Source organism: Ictalurus furcatus, chromosome 19, assembly GCF_023375685.1.
Source record: "Ictalurus furcatus strain D&B chromosome 19, Billie_1.0, whole genome shotgun sequence".
NCBI classification, from domain to species: domain Eukaryota; kingdom Metazoa; phylum Chordata; class Actinopteri; order Siluriformes; family Ictaluridae; genus Ictalurus; species Ictalurus furcatus.
The window spans coordinates 11,522,643-11,541,806 of NC_071273.1; the positions used below are offsets into that span (position 1 = coordinate 11,522,643).

Consider the following 19,164-nt stretch of genomic DNA (forward strand, 5'->3'; position numbering starts at 1 on the left):
GAAGATGAATATTATGGTGTCAAAATATGGCAAACGGTGTCCCGGTTTAGAAAAGAAAGGCATCTGGGAGTCGAACGAGTCGGCTCTTATCGTTGAGTTGAGTCAAATGATCTGACTCACTGATTCTTTGGCTCAGCCGGAATTCCCATCACTAACATCTAAGAACACAGCTCGTGCACAGTCACATCACTGATGTGACCAATCGTATTCCTCGGAGGCGTGGCAAACGCGAAACGCCGCATCGTAACCGGAGTGACGGAAAGAAGCAAAAAACGGTGCTGCAGCAAACCGGCTCATCGAGAGGAGTGAATAAGGATTTGCATAGCCCGATGGATGCGGATTAGAGAGCTCCGGCGGTGAATATAGCGGGTAAAAATGAGCAGCATATTGCATGCAGCGTCTGAGGTGAAATGGAATAAGAGCGCAGCGGCCAGACGAGCCGTGATCCTCGCAGCGGCTGCATACGGCTTAAAAACCCTTTACCCTGTCATCTACAAACGGCTCGGTAAACGCACAGAGCCCAAAAGCACCGCTAACGGACAACGAGAGCAGAATGGACTGGTGCCGACGCATAGATCTGCATTAGAAACCGTTTCCGGTCCTGATGAGAATCCCAGGTCGCCCGGCGTGGACGCGCGGTTCTTTAGACAGATCCTCGATCTGATCAGAATCATTTTTCCGAAGCTCGCGACCCGAGAACTAGCCTTGCTCTGCTTACACTCGGCGGCTCTGGTCTCGCGGACATTCCTGTCCATCTACGTGGCCGGCTTGGATGGCAAGATCGTCAAGAGCATCGTGGAGAAGCGGCCGCGCAGCTTCATCGCCAAGCTGATGAAGTGGCTGCTCGTGGCCGTGCCTGCCACATTCGTAAACAGCGCGATCCGCTACCTAGAGGGGAAGCTCGCGCTGGCCTTGCGCACGCGCCTCGTGCAGCGCGCCTACGCGACCTACTTCGCCGGCCAGACGTACTACCGTGTGGCGAACATGGATGCGAGGCTGGCCAATCCCGATCACTCGCTTACGGAGGACGTAGCGATGTTTGCTCAGTCTGTCGCGCGCCTCTACTCCAACCTCACCAAGCCAGTGCTAGACGTTATCCTCACCTCATACACGCTCATCCAGACCGCGAGGTCGCGCGGCGCCGGGGCCACGGGGCCCACGCTGCTAGCCGGCCTGGTGGTGTTCATCACCGCTAAAGTGCTGCGCTGGTGTTCCCCGACGTTCGGCCAACTGGTGGCTGAGGAGGCGCGCAGGAAAGGGCATCTGCGCCACGCCCACTCGAGGATCATCGCCCAAGCGGAGGAGATTGCCTTCTACGGAGGGCACAAGGTGAGACCTTGTCTAAAGTGTTGAATTTTGGAGCAGTTGCAGTGTGTAGTATGCATTGCGCATCACGCGCATTTCTCTTATCCAGAAACATCGTAAAGATAGTTAGAGTGGCTTTTAACGAAGATATGTGTGCCTCAAGTTTTTTCAAAACTTAGTTTGGGCTGCTTTAGGGATCTTATTGGATATTATTCATTCATTCATCTTCAATAGGCTACCTGCTTTATCTTGGTCAGGGTTGCAGTGGATCTGGGTATGAGGCATGCCATGGACACACCCTGATTGGGACACCAGTCCATCACATGGCACCATCTATTAAAGGTCGACCCACAGTGGATTTTACGGATACCGAAGTTTTAAAAATTGATACTGAATGAAAACATAACACTCAAAGTAAAATATTGCCAAACTTTATCACGAGAATAAACAGTACTGACTGTACCATGAAAATGTACAGTACTTTTTTTTAAATGAAATAAATATATAAATATGAATATGTATTAACTAGTAATAATTATAAAAGTAACTAAAAGATATACATCCAAACTGAGCCAAAAAGTAACACCCCAAATAACAAATAAAAATAGAGACATCCAAAATGAATAAAATTAAAAAAAAAATTAAAAAATAAAAAATAAAACACTTCAAATAACACAACAAATTTTGTCAGTGCTAGTTTTTATTTCACGCCTTTCTCGTACTGTATAATGAGAGCAGACTCTTCTCAGCCGCTCCCACAACGAACGCAACCGGAAAAAACTACCAGTGTGGATTTTTGCTAATAACCGGAACTCCCAGCAATCGGTTCTCTGTGCTGATTAATTGCCAAAACCAAACAATCGGTCGACCTCTACCATCTATACTGTACATAAAATTCACACTTTTAATAGTAATTTAGCATAACCTGTCCACCTAGTGGCATGAATTTGTCAGGTGGATGGAAACTGGAGAACCTGGAGGAAACCTATGCAGACATGTACAGAAACTCTACACAGACAGTAACCCGAGCTCAGAACTGAACCAGAAACCCTGGAGCTGTTAGACAGCCGTGCTAGTAATTTTTTTTTTTTTTTTTTTTTTTTACTATTGTAGGTGTTAAATGTTCACAGAAGTAATTCAACCCTGGAAGCGATCATTAAAAACTATAATAAGTCATTCAAGCACATAATAGTAGTTTCAGCACTACTGTAACAGCTTTGTGTGTTAATTCAGCACACTAGCTATTAATTCAATGCTGAGGATGTTGCTACACCCCTGCTTCATGTATAATGTAAAATTCTGCACCTTTTGCCAAACTTTTTTCTTTTCTACGGGACAGGTAGAGATGCTCCAACTGCAGAAGTGCTACAAGGCTCTGGCTGAGCAGATGAATCTGATCCTGTCCAAGCGCCTGTGGTACATCATGATCGAGCAGTTCCTCATGAAGTACGTTTGGAGTGCATGTGGCCTTGTTATGGTGGCAGTGCCCATCATCACTGCCACCGGCTTTGCTGACAACGGTAAGCATCTTAAGCAATTTCACTTACTGTTATTGTTTCAGTAGTGTTCAGGCTTTCTGTGGATACATAACTGTGAATACTGTGAAGTTTTACCGTTACTGTAGAAAGCATGTGGTTCGGGAAGTGCGTTTATTGGAATTCTTAATGAAAGGAATCCATTCATAGAAGACCCGGAAGCATTATGCAGTATGTTGAAATGCAGTGAGCTCATTAATATCAATGCTGTGCCAGTAAACAGACACAAAGATCCCTGGGTTTTATGCATTTCCTTTCCATTCTTTTCCCAGACATAATCAAACGAGTGTCTTCTGATAGAGTTGAAACACAAACAGATGACTACTAATTATCATGATTTCAGAATTACAACAGCATTGTAATTGCGAAGTGTGTACTATTGTGAAAGTTGATTAGAGTTTGAAACTTAACATTACATCCTTCTTTATAGAACTTGCAGATGGCCAAACACAGGTGTTAGTGAGTGAGAGGACAGAAGCCTTCACGACTGCACGTAATCTTCTAGCCTCAGGGGCAGACGCCATTGAGAGGATAATGTCCTCCTACAAAGAGGTAAGACCGAGTACGAGTTCCTGTTTGTTGTTTTTTTTTTTTTTTGATACTAAAATTAGTAACCTACTTAGTATTAATTAATCAGGGAAATCACTGAACAATTTATTTATCTGTGTTTATGATTCTTTGGATTAAATAGTGGTTAAATAAAATTGGGCAATGGTGGCTTGGGGGTTAAGGCTCTGGGTTACTGATCGGAAAATTGGGGGTTCAAGCCCCAGCGCTGCCACTGTTGGACCCTTGAGCAAGGCCATTAACCCTCTCTGCTCCAGGGGCACTGTATCATGGCTGATCCTGCACTCTGACCCCAACTTCCTAATATGCTGGGGTATGTGAAGAAAAGAATTTCACTGTTCTGCAATATATATGTGATCAATAAAGACTCATTCATTTAAATAAAATTGCACACATGTATGTAGGCTACTAGGTTCGTTCGTTTTAACGCTGACTAAATTAAGTGCTTTAGCTAGCAAGTAGGGTGCTTGTGGAGAAAGTTTAGTTTTACTTCAGAAAAAGGCTTTTATCTAGCTTTAAGTAAACTATGTTTTATTGTTTTTGGTGCATCTGAATTTTGTACGAGTATAAGTGAGCACTGTATCAGATCAATACCAGTATTGGTATCAATGCATCACTAAATACAGTATAATAAAACAGTACAATAAATATAGGTGCTACAAAAATTTTTGAATGAAAATAATTTTTTTAATAGTAAGACACTATGATGCACATTTTGATACGTTTAATCTATGAAAGACACATTTAAACTTGTAATTCAGTGAAAAATAATAATAAATGATTTGATGCAATCCAGAACAATTCAGTATTGTGAAAACAGGTCAGTTTTAATGGGAAAAGGTGTTTAAGAAGTTAGAGGCCATAACTGGGTTACTTGGGACCGATAGGCACAGAGTCTATGCCTCTTTTGCTGGCATTGACAATTACTGTACAGTAGGTGGGACTGAATTTAACAGAGACCAGGTCTACTTCCTTGACACTGACAAGCATAGTGTCCACATCTCCCTCGCTGGGGCTGACAGGTTCAGAAGTCATACCTTCCTTACAGGGACCATTCCCTCCTTTCCTGGACTGAAGGGCTCATAAAAACATGGTCGAGAAAGAGAATCAGGAAATAAAAGAAATCAATTTGGTCATTTTTCTCAATTATAATATAGCAGTAATAAAAAAAATGTATGTTGTGTTGTATTGTATTATATAACCGTATAATTCACAATATGCTCATACTAAACATCTGTTCAAAGCATGTAGTACTGTTTGACTTTACAGTATACAGTGATTTATAATCCCACTATATAATCCCAGAAGAAGATGGGTTCCTTTTTGAGTCTGTTTCCTCTCAAGGCTTCTTCCTAATGTCATCTCGGGGAGTTTTCCTTGCCACTGTCAGCTCTGGCTTACTCACTGCTCATTGCTCAAGGAATCTAAACCTACAGTAGCATCCAGATTCTACTAAAGCTGCATTGTGACATTGTCCATTGTTGAAAGTTGTTAATTTGTTAAAACTATAGAATGAAAATGAATTGTACAGAATTTCATTCACTGTTGCCTCCCAATACCAAGTTGAATTGCTTCATCTTGACACTCACAAATAATAGCAATAGCAACAATTTGGCTAATAAGTACAGGGGGATACAGAGGTTGAGTATAGCTCACTGTGTACTAATAAGAGGTCCCAGAGAGAGAGAGAGAGAGAGAGAGAGAGAGAGATGTGTTAAAGACCTCTGAGACATTTAGAGCCATCTGAGGTCTGAAGAATCCTTTGGGATATGATAGTTATACATAAAGAAAGATACAGTATGTAAAAAGGGTAAATGGGAAGCTCCCTATTGTGCTTGAATATAACTCACACTACACTTAGAAACACAACTTCATAGCAAATGTTTGTACATGAATTTGAGCTTTTCTACTTTGGCTAGTTTGCATGTTTTGCTAGATCCCTGTTTGAAATCCCATTTCTTGAAAAGCTGTGAATTATAATTTAATGCAATGGTTATTTAAACTGATTAAATGTACATACACCTGAGCCTGTGTTTTGTTTGGGTTTTTTGCTTGCCCCAGAGCTGCAACCTCATTGGTCAAGTATCTAGAAAATGTACAAACCCAATTCTGAAAAAGTCGAGACAGTATGGAAAATGCTAATAAAAACAAAGAGGAGTGATTTGTAAATGTACTTTGAACAAAAATTGTATAAAGACAAGGTATTTTATGTTTTACCTAATCAACTGCATAGTTTTTTGAAGATAAACGTTTATTTTTATTTTTTTAATGGATGCATGTAACACATTCCAAAAAAGTTGGGACAGGGGCAATTTAGGAGTAATAGCGATGTGACAAGTTGAAATAAGAAGGTGATGTGAAACAGGTGAGGCAATTGTCTAATCATAGTATATAAGGAACCACCAAAAAATGCCTAGTCCTTCAAGAGCAAGGATGGGTTGAGGCTCCAAATCTGCCAACAGATGCATCAGCGAATAATCCAACACTTTGAGAACAACATTCCCTAAAAACAAATTGGTAGGATTTGGGGCATTTCACCTTCTACAGTGCACAATATAATTAAAAGATTCAAGGAATCCGGTCTAATCTCGGTGCTTAAAGGTCAAGGCCGAAAACCACTTCTGAATGTCTGTGATCTCCGATCCCTCAGACGTCACTGTCTTAAAAACCGTTGTAATGGATATCCTAACATGGGCTCAGGAATACTTTGGTAAACCTTTGTCAGTCAACACCATTCGCAGCTGCATCCATAGATGCAAGTTAAGGCTTCACTATGCAAAGCAGAAGCCATACATCAACACTGTCCAGAAGCACTGCCGACTTCTCTAGGTTCGGTCTCATCTGAGATGGACAGGAGCACAGTGGAATCGTGTTTTGTGGTCTGATGAATCATCATTTCGATTAGGTTTTGGACAAAAGAGCCGTTGTGTTCTCCGGGCCAAAGAGGAAAAGGACCATCCAAGCTGTTATCAGCGTCAGGTCCAAAAGCCAGCATCTGTCATGGTATGGGGGTGTGTATGGGGGTATGTGGGTGTGTCAGTGCACATGGCATGGATATATGTGAGGGCAGCATTAATACAGAAAAATATGTAAACATTTTGCAGCGACATGTGCTGCCATCCAGAGCAGGACAACGCCAAACCATATTCTGCCTGGATTACAAGCGCATGGTTGCGAAACAGAGAGTGTGGATGCTAGCATGGCCTGCCTGCAGTCCTGACCTGTCTCTGATTGAGAATGTGTGGCGCATTATGAAGCATAAAATAAGGCAACGAAGGCCCTGTACAGTTATGCAGCTGAAGAAATGCATAATGGATGAATGGGCGGAAATTCTGCTTGCTAAACTTAACCAACTGGTGTCTTCACTCAGCGCCTAAACGCTTAATAAGTGTTAGTAAAAGAAAAGGTGATGTTACACAGTGGTAAACAGTCCACTGTCGACTGTTTGTTGCAGTCATCAGATTTGAAATGAGTGTATATTTTCAAAAATAAATTAATTTCACAAAGTAAAACATAAAATAATTTGTTAATAATGTGTGTTTCAATATAGTACAGAGTGAACTGAATTTTCGAGTGACTCTTTTTTGTTTGTTTGTTTTTTTGCATTTTCCATACTGTCCCAACTTTTTCAGAATTGGGGTTGTACAAACAATGGACTTGCTGCTGAAGCTCCTCCACACAGAATGTTGCCCTCATCAATGTGAGAAAAGGTTTCAGCATATCTGGAAAGTCAAGTGCAAACTAATTTGTAAAGTATGCTGTTGGGTCAAGGAACTCGAGCAGAGATGGGTCAGTGAAGCATGCTGGCAGGTCAGGAAACTTGAGCATCAGTAAGTCTGTTAATTTGCACACCAGTGAGTCTGGGGCAACCATCAACCTTGATGGAAAAAAGGAACCCAGTTTGAGATGAAAACATTACCAAACATAGACTGCAATGTATGTTTGCCTCAGAACAGGGTATACAGAGCCACTCACCATAGACTGGTAGTATGGCGTCCTTAGGATAGGCATTCGTGGTGGTCTCAGAGATGCTCATGCTCATGTTGTTGGGCAAACTGACTAACTGTATGGGACACAAAAGTGGTTTCATACCTCCAACAACAATTCTAACACCACTACCCACTACATTCACATTGTCAGGGACTTTCAATATTTGTTTGACTCTTTGACTGACTCATAAACTGGATATCCATGAAATGTTTTTCTGGTAAGCCATCAAAGATCATAACATACACTTAACTCTCTTCAGAGATTAGGCTGGTGATTCACACTGTAACACTATTCATTCATTCATCTTCTGTTGTGTCTTGGTCAGTGTCATGGTGGATCTGGAGCCTATCACAGGAACACCAGGCACAAACCGGGAATACACCTTGGACCAGACTCTGTAGTAACACTAGGCTTTATTTTGCTAGCACAAGATGGTTTCATGGGGCTTGTGGGCAAAAAAGCAGATATGTGAAGCAGTGGGAAATGGTAGTTCATCACTCTAGCAAAAAAAGTGACATACCTTGCAGAGTCTCACAATACACAGAGATTACAATATGCAAGATACATAACAAGCACAATTATAGGCCTATTAGAGACTACATTGGTATGTAACCTATACAACATGCTAATGGAATTATGCTAAATAATACAAGAATAATCATAGTACTGATCATAGCATTGGACCTTTCCTGCTTTCAAACATCATTAGCAATAAAGTATGTGACATTACAGCTCCTAGATCACACTTCCCTCTGTTCCTATATAGCTTTGGCATCTGGATATCTCACTGAAAGATGGCTTTGGCCATGTGTTTTGGCTCTAGTGTACCACTGTGAGTCTTAGTGATTAAGTGAGAGATTAAATCTACCATCTGTTGATTAGCAGCAGTTAGTCTTACATCACAAATGCTCAAGCTCAGACATTCTGCTGTCCTAAAGACCATTATGGAGAGGCTCCCTGACTCAACCATTTTCAATCAATGCATTTCCTTAATCTCATGGGTAGAGCTCATCACTATGGCAGCAGCATCCAGATTTGTTGACACTTGTTGTTGTCCCTGAAGACTGCAAAGGACTTCCCCTGCATGAGTCTGAGGAAGGCAGTATATCTATGCTTCTCTAAACACAACTCTTTCTAAATATTCCCGTGAGTTTTCAGAGTGAATCATAAGATCAGCAGAGCTGACTTGGTTACTTTATGGCCTTTCACATATGCAGCATTTAGTCAGATTTAATCAAACCCTGGTGCATTTTCCCCCTTTGTCAGGTAAGAAGTGTGGACCAAAACAAACAGTTTGAAACCGTCTAAGTGATGTGCTAGTCCACTTCCAAATGAACTTCCAAATGAATGAATGGTTGGACACAGTGGAAAAAAAATTATTTGACCCTAAATTGACCCAATCGCAGGTAGTGAACTAAATAGTAGGTAGTGCTAAATAGTAATAGTATGTTTTCTTTTTGGTAGTGCTAAATAGTAAATAGTCATTTTTTTTCTGTAGCTGCCAAACCAATCCACGAGGCACAAACTGAGCCAAAGGACAGAGCTGTAGCTCTGCAAAAATGCAATCTGTTCTGCATATTTAAGACTGATGAACAAAAAAAGAACATGCTGGTTACAGTACAGAAAATCTATTCAGTTTTTATGCTTAATTTATATGTATATACAGTAATCAATTATTGATTGCTTGGGTGATTTTGAGATTCCTGCAACACTTGGAAAAAGTTTGTTTACATTCTTCCATTGTCATATTTCAGACCAATTAATTCATGAATGAAAATTACGAGTACTGTGCATTTTCTGTCATACATGCCCCTCTGCCTATTTTGTTTGTTTGTTTGTTTGTTTGTTTGTTTAATTATGTGCAGTGTGCAACCAAACCAAATCCAAACCAAATAGCTAACAAATCAAGTATCATTTTTGCTCCCTTAAATCTTCGAAGGCGATAAATTAATCATGTGTAGAAAACCCCTTTTTATTATATTGGCTCAGGTTTAGTAAATATCAGTTCTTGGAAAATGAACTAAGCCAGCCTCGGATAAATACAGGGTTGGATTGACTTAACCCCACTGACCAGACTCTTCCTGTGTTCTGCAGGTCACTGAGCTGGCCGGATACACAGCCCGTGTCCACAACATGTTCCTGGTTTTTGAGGAGGTGCAGAGGGGAGTGTATAAGCGTGCGTTGGTCTCCGTGACAGCAGCAGCTGGAGAGAACGGTGGCAGGAGGCCTGAACTGCACATTGATGGTCCATTAGAGATCAAAGGTACAGCATTAACGCAGGGGAATAGTGCGCATGGAGCTACAACCTAGACTTAAATAGTTAAAAACCCATCGGAAATATTATAAAGCTTGTCTTTATATTTTCTAGTACAGATGGCAGCAGGATTCAGAATCAAGTAGCAAGGTGCAGCATGGCACGAAGAAATATTCGAGCTAATATAGTCAGAAAATATGTAAGCCGCAAACAAAAAATCTCCTTATAACCTTTTTCTGGTTGAGGGACAGGAGAAATAAAATATCAGTAGGATGATGCAACAGAGCAATACCAACTAAAAACTGATCCTTCAGATGCAATTAGAGAATTTGCTTCTACATAATACATGAATTCTCATATGCAGACTGAATGATAGACAACACAGAAGCATACACATGCTCAGATTTTGCATGCCTGCATTTTCCATTTTGCTAGCCTGAACATGCGACACATGTTCTGCTGGTATTTTCATGGTTTCTGAAACATTAGACATGCTTTTTTTAAACTAACCATAGATACAGTAGATGCTCTACTATTTTGCTACTAGAAGGCCGACACATACAGCCTGTTTCATACAATGCTTCTTATAGGTGTACTTAGATGTAAGGATTATAAATTTCAGCAGTATTTGCTAAATTGTAAGCAGTGTTTAATCAATTGGCTCTCCAAAAGCATTCTGTGAGAAAAAGCTAACAGTTGAAGGGTCAGACATTAGCTAAATTGTGGTTTAGATGAGCATCCAGGAACAGTAACTGGATCTGTTGATGTGGTCCAGTTCATTTTACAGCTAGCCACTTCATTATCTTTTTTTTATTCCGGTATTCTAACATAAATAAAACTTTTTCCCAACAACAAAATGATTCTCAAAAATATTATATATTTTTAAAACTTCTGATTTAGCCTTTTTTTTTCCTTCTTAGGAAAAGTGATTGATGTGGACAAGGGTATAGTTTGTGAGAATGTTCCCATCATCACTCCAAATGCGGATGTGGTTGTTTCCAGCCTGAACTTTAAGGTAAGAAGTAGGACATGTCCCTTGTTTTATAAAGCACATGATTTGTAGATAATGGTTTACTTTAAAGCCTCAGTCACTGCTATTTCAGATCTGTGAGATAATAAGTGTGGCACTTGATAACACCTAAGCAAAATAGATTTAGGACTGCACCTGTGAAAACAGCCTGACGAGTAGTAGAAACATGTTTGAATGACAAATAAGAGCATTTACTTCGTCACTTTGATTGTTAAAAACATTGCAGGAATGTGTTTATGAAAGTGTGTGTGTGTGTGTGTTTGTGATGTATGGTGTGTAGGTGGAGGAGGGTATGCACCTGCTGATCACAGGACCTAACGGCTGTGGTAAAAGCTCTCTCTTCCGCATCCTTAGCGGTCTCTGGCCTGTGTACAGTGGCATGTTGTACAAACCTGCTCCACAGCACATGTTCTACATCCCACAGAGGTGAGCGCACACACACACACACACACACACACACACACACACACAGTCATTCAGACATATACCGATCAGCCATAACATTAAAACCACTGAAAGTTGAAGTGAATAACATTGATACTATGGGACCAGTCAAAGGGTGGAATATATTAGGCAGCAAGTGAAAAGTCCGTTCTCAAGTTTGATGTGTTGGAACAGGAAAAATGGGCAAGCGTAAGGATCTGAGCAACTTTGACAAGGGAAAAATTGTGATGGCTGGAAGACTGGGTTAGAGAATCTCCAAAACGAAATGTCAGTGACCTCTTTCAGCAGGCTAATGCGCCCTGACACACTGCAGAAAATGTTCAGGAATGGTTTGAGGAACATGACAAAGATGTTGCCTCCAAATTCCCCAGATCTCAATCCGATCGAGTATCTGTTGGACGTGTTGGACAAACAAGTCTGATCCATGGAGACCCCACCTCGTAACTTACAGGACTTAAAGGATCTGGTGCAAACGTCTTGGTGCCAGATCCCACAGCACATCTTCAGAGGTCTTGTAGAGTCCAAGCCTCGACGGGTCTGAACTGTTTTTGCAGCACAAAACAGGCGGTGGTTTTAATGTTATGGCTGTTCGGTGTATTGCCCATTTACTTGCACAGACAAAACACACATGTCTAGTCACACAGCCATCCACACCAATTCACTGCAACATACACCCACCTACCCACCTATACACACATTGTGACAGATACTCCACCACACCAGGGGCGTAGTCCATGCAGTGTAACAGGAGTGAGACGGTAACTGAAGCTGGAAGATTCTGCTGAGAACAGGAAACTTGAGCTCTTACTGCTGAAATATTTATCAGGCTCACACATTTCACTCTGTAGTACAGTGAATATTCAAGATGAAACAGGAAGTAAAGGAAGAAGCATTATTAGAATTTTGGATTTATTGTACTAATATTTTATACTAATATCCTTATTATTATTATTATTACTATTGTTATATTCTAATTATAATTATTATTTAATTAATCATTTATTAACAGTATTGTGAATATCAGCACAAAATAGAAATGAGGTTTGATTTAATTATTCCAGTTTATTTTTATGTTATCAGTACTGACAGGGTCACATTCGCTAATTCAAACATTCCTCAGCTCAAGTAAGGAACAGACTCAATACTCCGTAGAGCAGCCGTCAAACTGTGCTAGAATGTGCATCCTCTTTACAGGCCTTACATGTCTATTGGGACACTACGAGATCAAGTGACGTACCCCGACTCTGTGGAGGACATGCATGAGAAGGGCTATAGAGACAAAGACCTGGAAGACATTCTGGATATTGTCAACCTCAAACACATCGTCACCCGAGAAGGAGGTACGCTGACAGCGCCACTCCTGAATAACTTTTACTCAACTCCACTTAAAAAAGCCTTCTGATCCGCAAAAGGCCTTTTGTAATGAGACTGAAGCTTAATGAGGTTGTTCAGAGTCAGTGAATGGGATCCGGATATGTCCGTGTGTGTGAGAGAGAATAGAGAATGGGTGTTTTCTAGCTAGAGGCAATTCAACCACAGTATTACGAATGCTTAATACGTAATGCGACTTTTACCAGGATGACTGTGACCATTTTAATCATAATTTCTGTTGTGAATTTTCTAAATGTCTTTTTTCCTGCTATTTTCTTCTGGATGATTTGAGCTGGGCGGAACTTTACAGTCAGCTCCAGAATTATTGGCACCCTTGGTAAAGATAAGTAAAAAAAAAAAAGTAGTTAATTGTTGTAGTTAATTAGCATTAAAAATATTAGCCTCGTAGCTTCAGTGCAAAACTAAAAAAAGCATCAGCCGCCATATACTGTATATGTTTACCAACCAATGCAAATCCATCCCTCTTATAATGCAACTTGTACTTTATGGAGTATGACTATCTGAGTTATATGACTATCCGAATGCATAGTCAAGTATTTCTGCAAAACATACAATATAAACACGTTGCATATAAATATGATTACGTGATTTCTGTTTGTGTTTGCAGGTTGGGAAGCAGAGGTGGACTGGAAAGATGTGCTGTCAGGAGGAGAGAAGCAGCGGATGGGCATGGCTCGCATGTTCTATCACAAGTAAGATATATGCAGCCCATGCCGTGGGCAAGATCATCACTGTGCGCGTTAGATTTGTCTTAACATCTGAACCTCTCTCTCTATCATTCATCTCTTTAGGCCCAAGTACGCCCTGTTGGATGAATGCACAAGTGCTGTCAGTATTGATGTGGAGGGTAAAATATTCCAGGCTGCAAAGGATGCTGGGATCTCCTTGCTGTCTATTACCCATAGGCCTTCTCTATGGTAAGGCATAAGCACGTCACGGTTGTACTGAAGATTTTTGAGCAACAAATTATCTTAAGAGGCCAAAAAATTGAGTTTTGGTGGTTCCCTCACACCCCTTTCCTTTCCCCTCACCCTGCTCTCACAGCTAAACAGAGTCACGATACTCTACACACAGAAACCCAACAGTATCCTGACTAATCTTATAACAGACTTGTGGCGATAAAATAATGAATTTGTTTATACTGATTGAAAATGTCCGATAAGTTGATTGATTCCCATTTTGCCAGCGTTATGGAACGCTGGGGTACTGTGAGAAAGGCTTAAAGGCTTAAACATTACTGAATATTACAGTTTATTGTGATATTACAATTTATTGTAATTGATTATGCCTTCTCAGTGTTCCTATAGTGTGAAAACAAACATTAATGGCACTCACTCGCATTCTGTTTTAGGGCCGCAATTAATGATTCTTTATTTTTTTGTTTGTTTGTTTCTTTGGTTAGATAATGCCAAAAAAGATTATCAAAAAATATGTCTTTCTAGCTATATTTTTATATAGCTATATAATATTTTTTCTAGCTAACTATAGAGCTCTTAACTAGGCTTAATTAAATAACAGGTCACTGAGTAAAATACAGAATTACTGACATTTATCAGACGATCTGTCACAGCATAAGAATAAGTGCTTATATCAATCACGTTTTTAAAATCAATCAGACACCCAATCTAACATAAAGTCAATGTATTCCATACATTTTTTATTGGTTTCACACACATTTTTGCTACGATATGTTAGTGTGACTGATGGTCTCCTTCACTGGGAGAGGGTCTTCATTTCATTTTGAGCTCCGAGTCATTCAATTTCGACCAATCAAATTCAAGGTTTAATTAAAGGCTGGTATCCACTGGCTGTCTCACTCAATGAAACACTGAGATGCTAAATTCTTTTCACTTACCAGGTATGCATGAAGTGAGTCATATTCAGTGTGTGGAATGGACTCTAAAGCTTTGGGCTTGACACTTACATGCCTACAAATCAGGGAATCGACTCTTTTTGGGATCGACTCCCAGCACCTTCGATGTGAACTGAAAGCAGGATGGCAACTTGATGACTTTACACACTTTATTCAAAGTGTACATAAGTTTTGTACATAAGGAAATTAAACAATGTAGCACTTCATCATCACCACACTGTTTATCAACACTATTGGTTTGAAGAAATAACTTAATTGATTCACATAGCTTTGCTATTTCTGGTGTGACGTGAGGTAGAGTGTCCCACAGAGAGCTACATAACATAGACCAACCATTCAAAACTTTTTCTATTATTGAAATTTGTCTATCACTTGTGGCAGCCCTACTGTGTTCTATTATTATAATAAGTCATTCATAAATAGATGTCTGGCTGATTTCATTAATAAGTCGTGACCCACATACCCTCACTTTGTTATGCTCATTCTTGTCGCATGGTACAGGAAGTACCACACACACCTGCTGCAGTTTGATGGCGAGGGAGGTTGGCGGTTCGAGCAGTTGGATACAGCTACTCGGCTTTCTCTCACTGAGGAGAAGCAGCGTCTGGAGGCTCAGCTCGCCGGCATTCCCAAGATGCAGCAGAGACTGAATGAACTGTGTAAGATCCTGGGTGAGGACTCGGTGCTGAAGACAACTGAGTCCAGTGAGGGGGAATGAGAGACAGAGAGCTCGGGTTACAGCACATGCAAGCTGCACGCCAGACAACAGCAACTTTGCCCACCAAGTCCCGATTGGTGAGCGCTTTGAGGCTGCAGCTCAACTTTATCCATTACAGTGTGAGTTAGGTTCTCGCCACTCACTATCCTACAATCCCAATCGCAATCCCTTGTACATTTACTAACTACTCCACACTGAAAATGTACAGGAGGGAAGTTTCAGTGTGCACGCATCCTTACACCATCCTCAAAACTAGCTGCAGTTCCTGCAGTGTTAAACAGTGATTTTCAAAGTTTGTCTCTTTCTAAAAAAAAAAAGCCTTTTTATGTCTTCTTTTCCCTTATGCAGATTTCATCTGTATATTGGCTATGTTTTATCTCAGAGTCCAGAGATAATTTTAGCTAAGCTGTTTGTAATTATCGCAGTATAATTTGCTGCTTCAGAAAATGGGATTGATTGTAACATTTTAGTGACTTTTGTGTTTTTATTGATGTACATGTGGCAATGACAGCTATCTCTGCTTCTTTTAGGAAATATCTGTACCTGCTATGATGCTGCTTATTGTTTTGTTTCTTTCTAGTGACATTAGAAATTATGTGATTTGGGCTTATGTTACACAAATACTTTACCGTTAACAGCTGATTTCTCGCCCTAAATTCCGAAGTCTAGTTTGATATTTGTTTAGTGACAGCTAATTCAGTGAATAATTGGTGCTATAATTTATAAACTGCTTGTGTCAGTGATTGGTTCTATTAGTAAGCGTCTGTTTTCAGTTTCAGCGTTAGACTTTAAGCTTTTCTGGGTTCTGGTTTGACAAAAGAGACCTAGTTTCTCAAAATCAACAAATATTTATTCATTCATCTTGAGTAAGCACTTTATCCTATCCTATCGGGAACACTGGGCATGAAGCGAGAATATACCATGGGCTGCCAGTCCATTACAAGGCACCATGCACATACGCATTCATATCTAGAGGGAAATTTATCATAGCCAATCCACCTACCAGCATGTTTTTAAGGGGTGGGAGGAAACTGGAGAACCCAGAGGAACTTGGTTCAGTCCTGAGTAAGCCTAGCTCAGGCTCAAACCAGGGACCCTTGACCTGTGAGGCAGCAACACTACTCACTGCTCCACTGTGCCGCACAATCCCCAAATACTTATCATTATATGTAATACATACATTATCTACAAGCCTGTTATGATAATATAATTGTGTTCTGAACTCCAGCATGGCAGGGATGGAGAACTGTTTTGCCAAGTTCATGGCCAGCACTGGCACGGACACTCTGAGAAATAAATAAATACAATTCACACAGATAAAAATGGTCCAGAAGCACTATGGCAATAACACAGAGAACCAAATAGTTCTTTTACTTTAATGTTTTCCTGACAACAAGCCTGATCAAATGATTGCTTGCCAAATTATTGATTTAGTCTAGAATTAGCAGGACCTGCGAGAAGACAAAAATGTGTCTTATAGTCTGGACAACATGATAGACTTTTATAGACTGCAGACTAGCTATAGACATTTTGTGACCTTAGTATTATAAGCTTCTGTCTCCCATTCATTCTTAATACATATAGAAGCTTATAATAGTAAGGTCACAATTTAAATTATTATTATTATTATTATTATTATTATTATCATCATCATCATCATGAATTGCTCAAACATGTCTGTCCCTTGATGGACTAATATACTGTGAATTTTGTCTGTGTTGATTTGAAGATTACCCGTCTGTGACCTATGAGCAAATGCTTTTTAATACATTACTCTCAAGCCAAACATTATGTGGTTGGACTTCGATAGGCTTGATCATATACTGTAGTTTAGAAACATTTTCTGCTTTGCACTGGAAACTCACAATTTTAGAAAAGTCTAGGTGCTTATTTCTTTACTGAGTAACTTTTTCGGTCATATGAAACATGTTGGATGCCAGAAACATTAACATTAGATACGATCTTCATTTCTTTATTTCTGGTTTCAGTATCTGTATCAGGGCCTGTTTCAATCTCTTCAGTAAGACATTATATTTACGTAACATTTATTTCAAATATGTAATTCTGGAATTGTAAATAGGCAGGGTTTTATATATTTGAAACTGATGTGATATCCTATATTTTGACTGGCTTATATTTTACCTACACAGGAGTATCAGAAATCGTTTTTCTGATGTGATGAATTTACAATTTACTACAATGATTGGTACCTGGATACAGTCAGCATGTTTTTGCAAAGACTTTTTGAAGCAAGTTCTTCATTTTTTTACTCCCGCACAAATGCAAATATTGTACTGTATATCTGGAATGGACAAGCTGTCATTTTGCATGTCATAATACTCCTATATTTTGTCTAACATAGGACTATGTGAGGTCTGAAAGTTGCCTGTTAAGTATCTAAACAGAGCAGAAGTACCCAGTTGAGTAACCAGTAAATAAGCAGTTAAGCATTAACGTGTGTACAGATTGTCTTATTGAAGTATTATTAAAAGCCTGTACTTCATACTGAAAGTAGCTGTTACTTTATTGTAATTCTTTGTCAACATTTAAGGCACCTATAATCAGAGATGGAAACTCGAGTCTGCGACTTGGACTCAAGTCACAAAAGAAAAAGACTTGCGACTTGACTTGGATTCGTGAAGAACTGACTCGAGACTTGACTTGGACTCGTGAAGAACTGACTCGAGACTTGACTTGGATTTGTGAAGAACTGACTCGAGACTTGACTTGGATTCGTGAAGAACTGACTCGAGACTTGACTTGGATTCGTGAAGAACTGACTCGAGACTTGACTTGGACTTGAAGACAGAGACTCATGAAAAACACAAGTCATTTTGGTTTGGCATTCTCGATTACATACTACCCCACATGACAGAATCAAACACCACATTTGTCTATTCCTTCCTCATTCATTTATTCCCTATCGGTATGTGCTGCAGCAGCAAATATCACAACAATTCATTTCTAAACACACCAAGCCAGCATTATTATATACACATGTGACGCTTCTGAAGGCGCATGCTCATCACCTATTGGAAAAGTGCTGTTATATAAATGAACAACAAACAATAACAATATAGCCAAGTCTTACCTTGTGATAATCTTTGATTCATTTCATTTGAAAACTGAAGCAGCGGTGTTACACTCGCTTGCTATCCATTTTCAAGAAGTACAAATATTTCCATGTCCTTTTCATCCATGTATTAGCTACCATATGCATATAATATCCAAGTTTAATTGTTAAATTGCATCTATACTTGGGGGTTTTGTTACCGCCGGCGCTCACTGGAAGACTACCTTACCCATCATTACCCATCACTGCTTGAGAACTACAGCAAACTACAGCAACTCAAAAAGCTCAAAATACACAGATCATTATTTTTCTCATGGTGACAGTCTCTGCGTTCCAAATGGTATAACTCACCCTCCGAAGGGCACTTTGAAGGGAGAGTAATCAAGCTAGTCATGCTGTAAGATTGCTTCAAACTGAATTAATTTAGTACTTAGGTCTATGCACTGACAATGGCATTTTGCACTAAATGACAAAATAAAAGACATAAGTCTTTTATAATTCTTGAATTTTCTATGAATGTTCTATTTTCTTGTAATTATAGGGAGAACTTTTTGGATTACATTTTGGATCAAATGTAATAGTTTCAAAATAATAGGGTTTTTTTAAAATTGTGTATAAAAATTGAATTAATGATTTAAGTAAAACCTTGTGTGATTGTCAGGTGTCTATGTACTTTTGACCATAAAGTGTTTGTAGCCTATAAACATAAATTAGGTAACTGTTCACACTTGGTTTAATAGGCCTATTTGTTTACAGGATTTGTTTCACATAAGCTATTATTCTAATGCTGTTTGAAGACAAATTCATAAAGAGAAAGTGACTTAAAGCTCTAATGTCATTCCTGAAAATGTCGCACTTAGAATTTCGTGATCCTCGTTTGCGCGTCCCCGTGCTATCCTATTTCTCAGTTTGGGCACGCGCAGAGAAGTGCAAGAGATGACTCCGCTGCAGTACTATGTGTGCAGTACTACATGATGGTCACC

At 39.7% G+C, this 19,164-nt stretch overlaps 1 protein-coding gene across 1 annotated transcript; it reads left to right on the forward strand.

The window, feature by feature from the left end:
* Window positions 1–259: 259 nt before the first annotated feature.
* On the forward strand, window positions 260–16,503 carry LOC128623662 (ATP-binding cassette sub-family D member 2). Its single transcript, XM_053650815.1, has 10 exons — window positions 260–1,329; window positions 2,645–2,825; window positions 3,271–3,392; window positions 9,492–9,660; window positions 10,572–10,666; window positions 10,962–11,107; window positions 12,320–12,465; window positions 13,125–13,209; window positions 13,309–13,434; window positions 14,892–16,503. Exons 1-10 carry the CDS (start codon window positions 376–378, stop codon window positions 15,106–15,108), a joined length of 2,241 nt encoding a protein of 746 aa, XP_053506790.1. The 5' UTR covers window positions 260–375; the 3' UTR covers window positions 15,109–16,503.
* The last annotated feature ends 2,661 nt before the right edge of the window (window positions 16,504–19,164 follow it).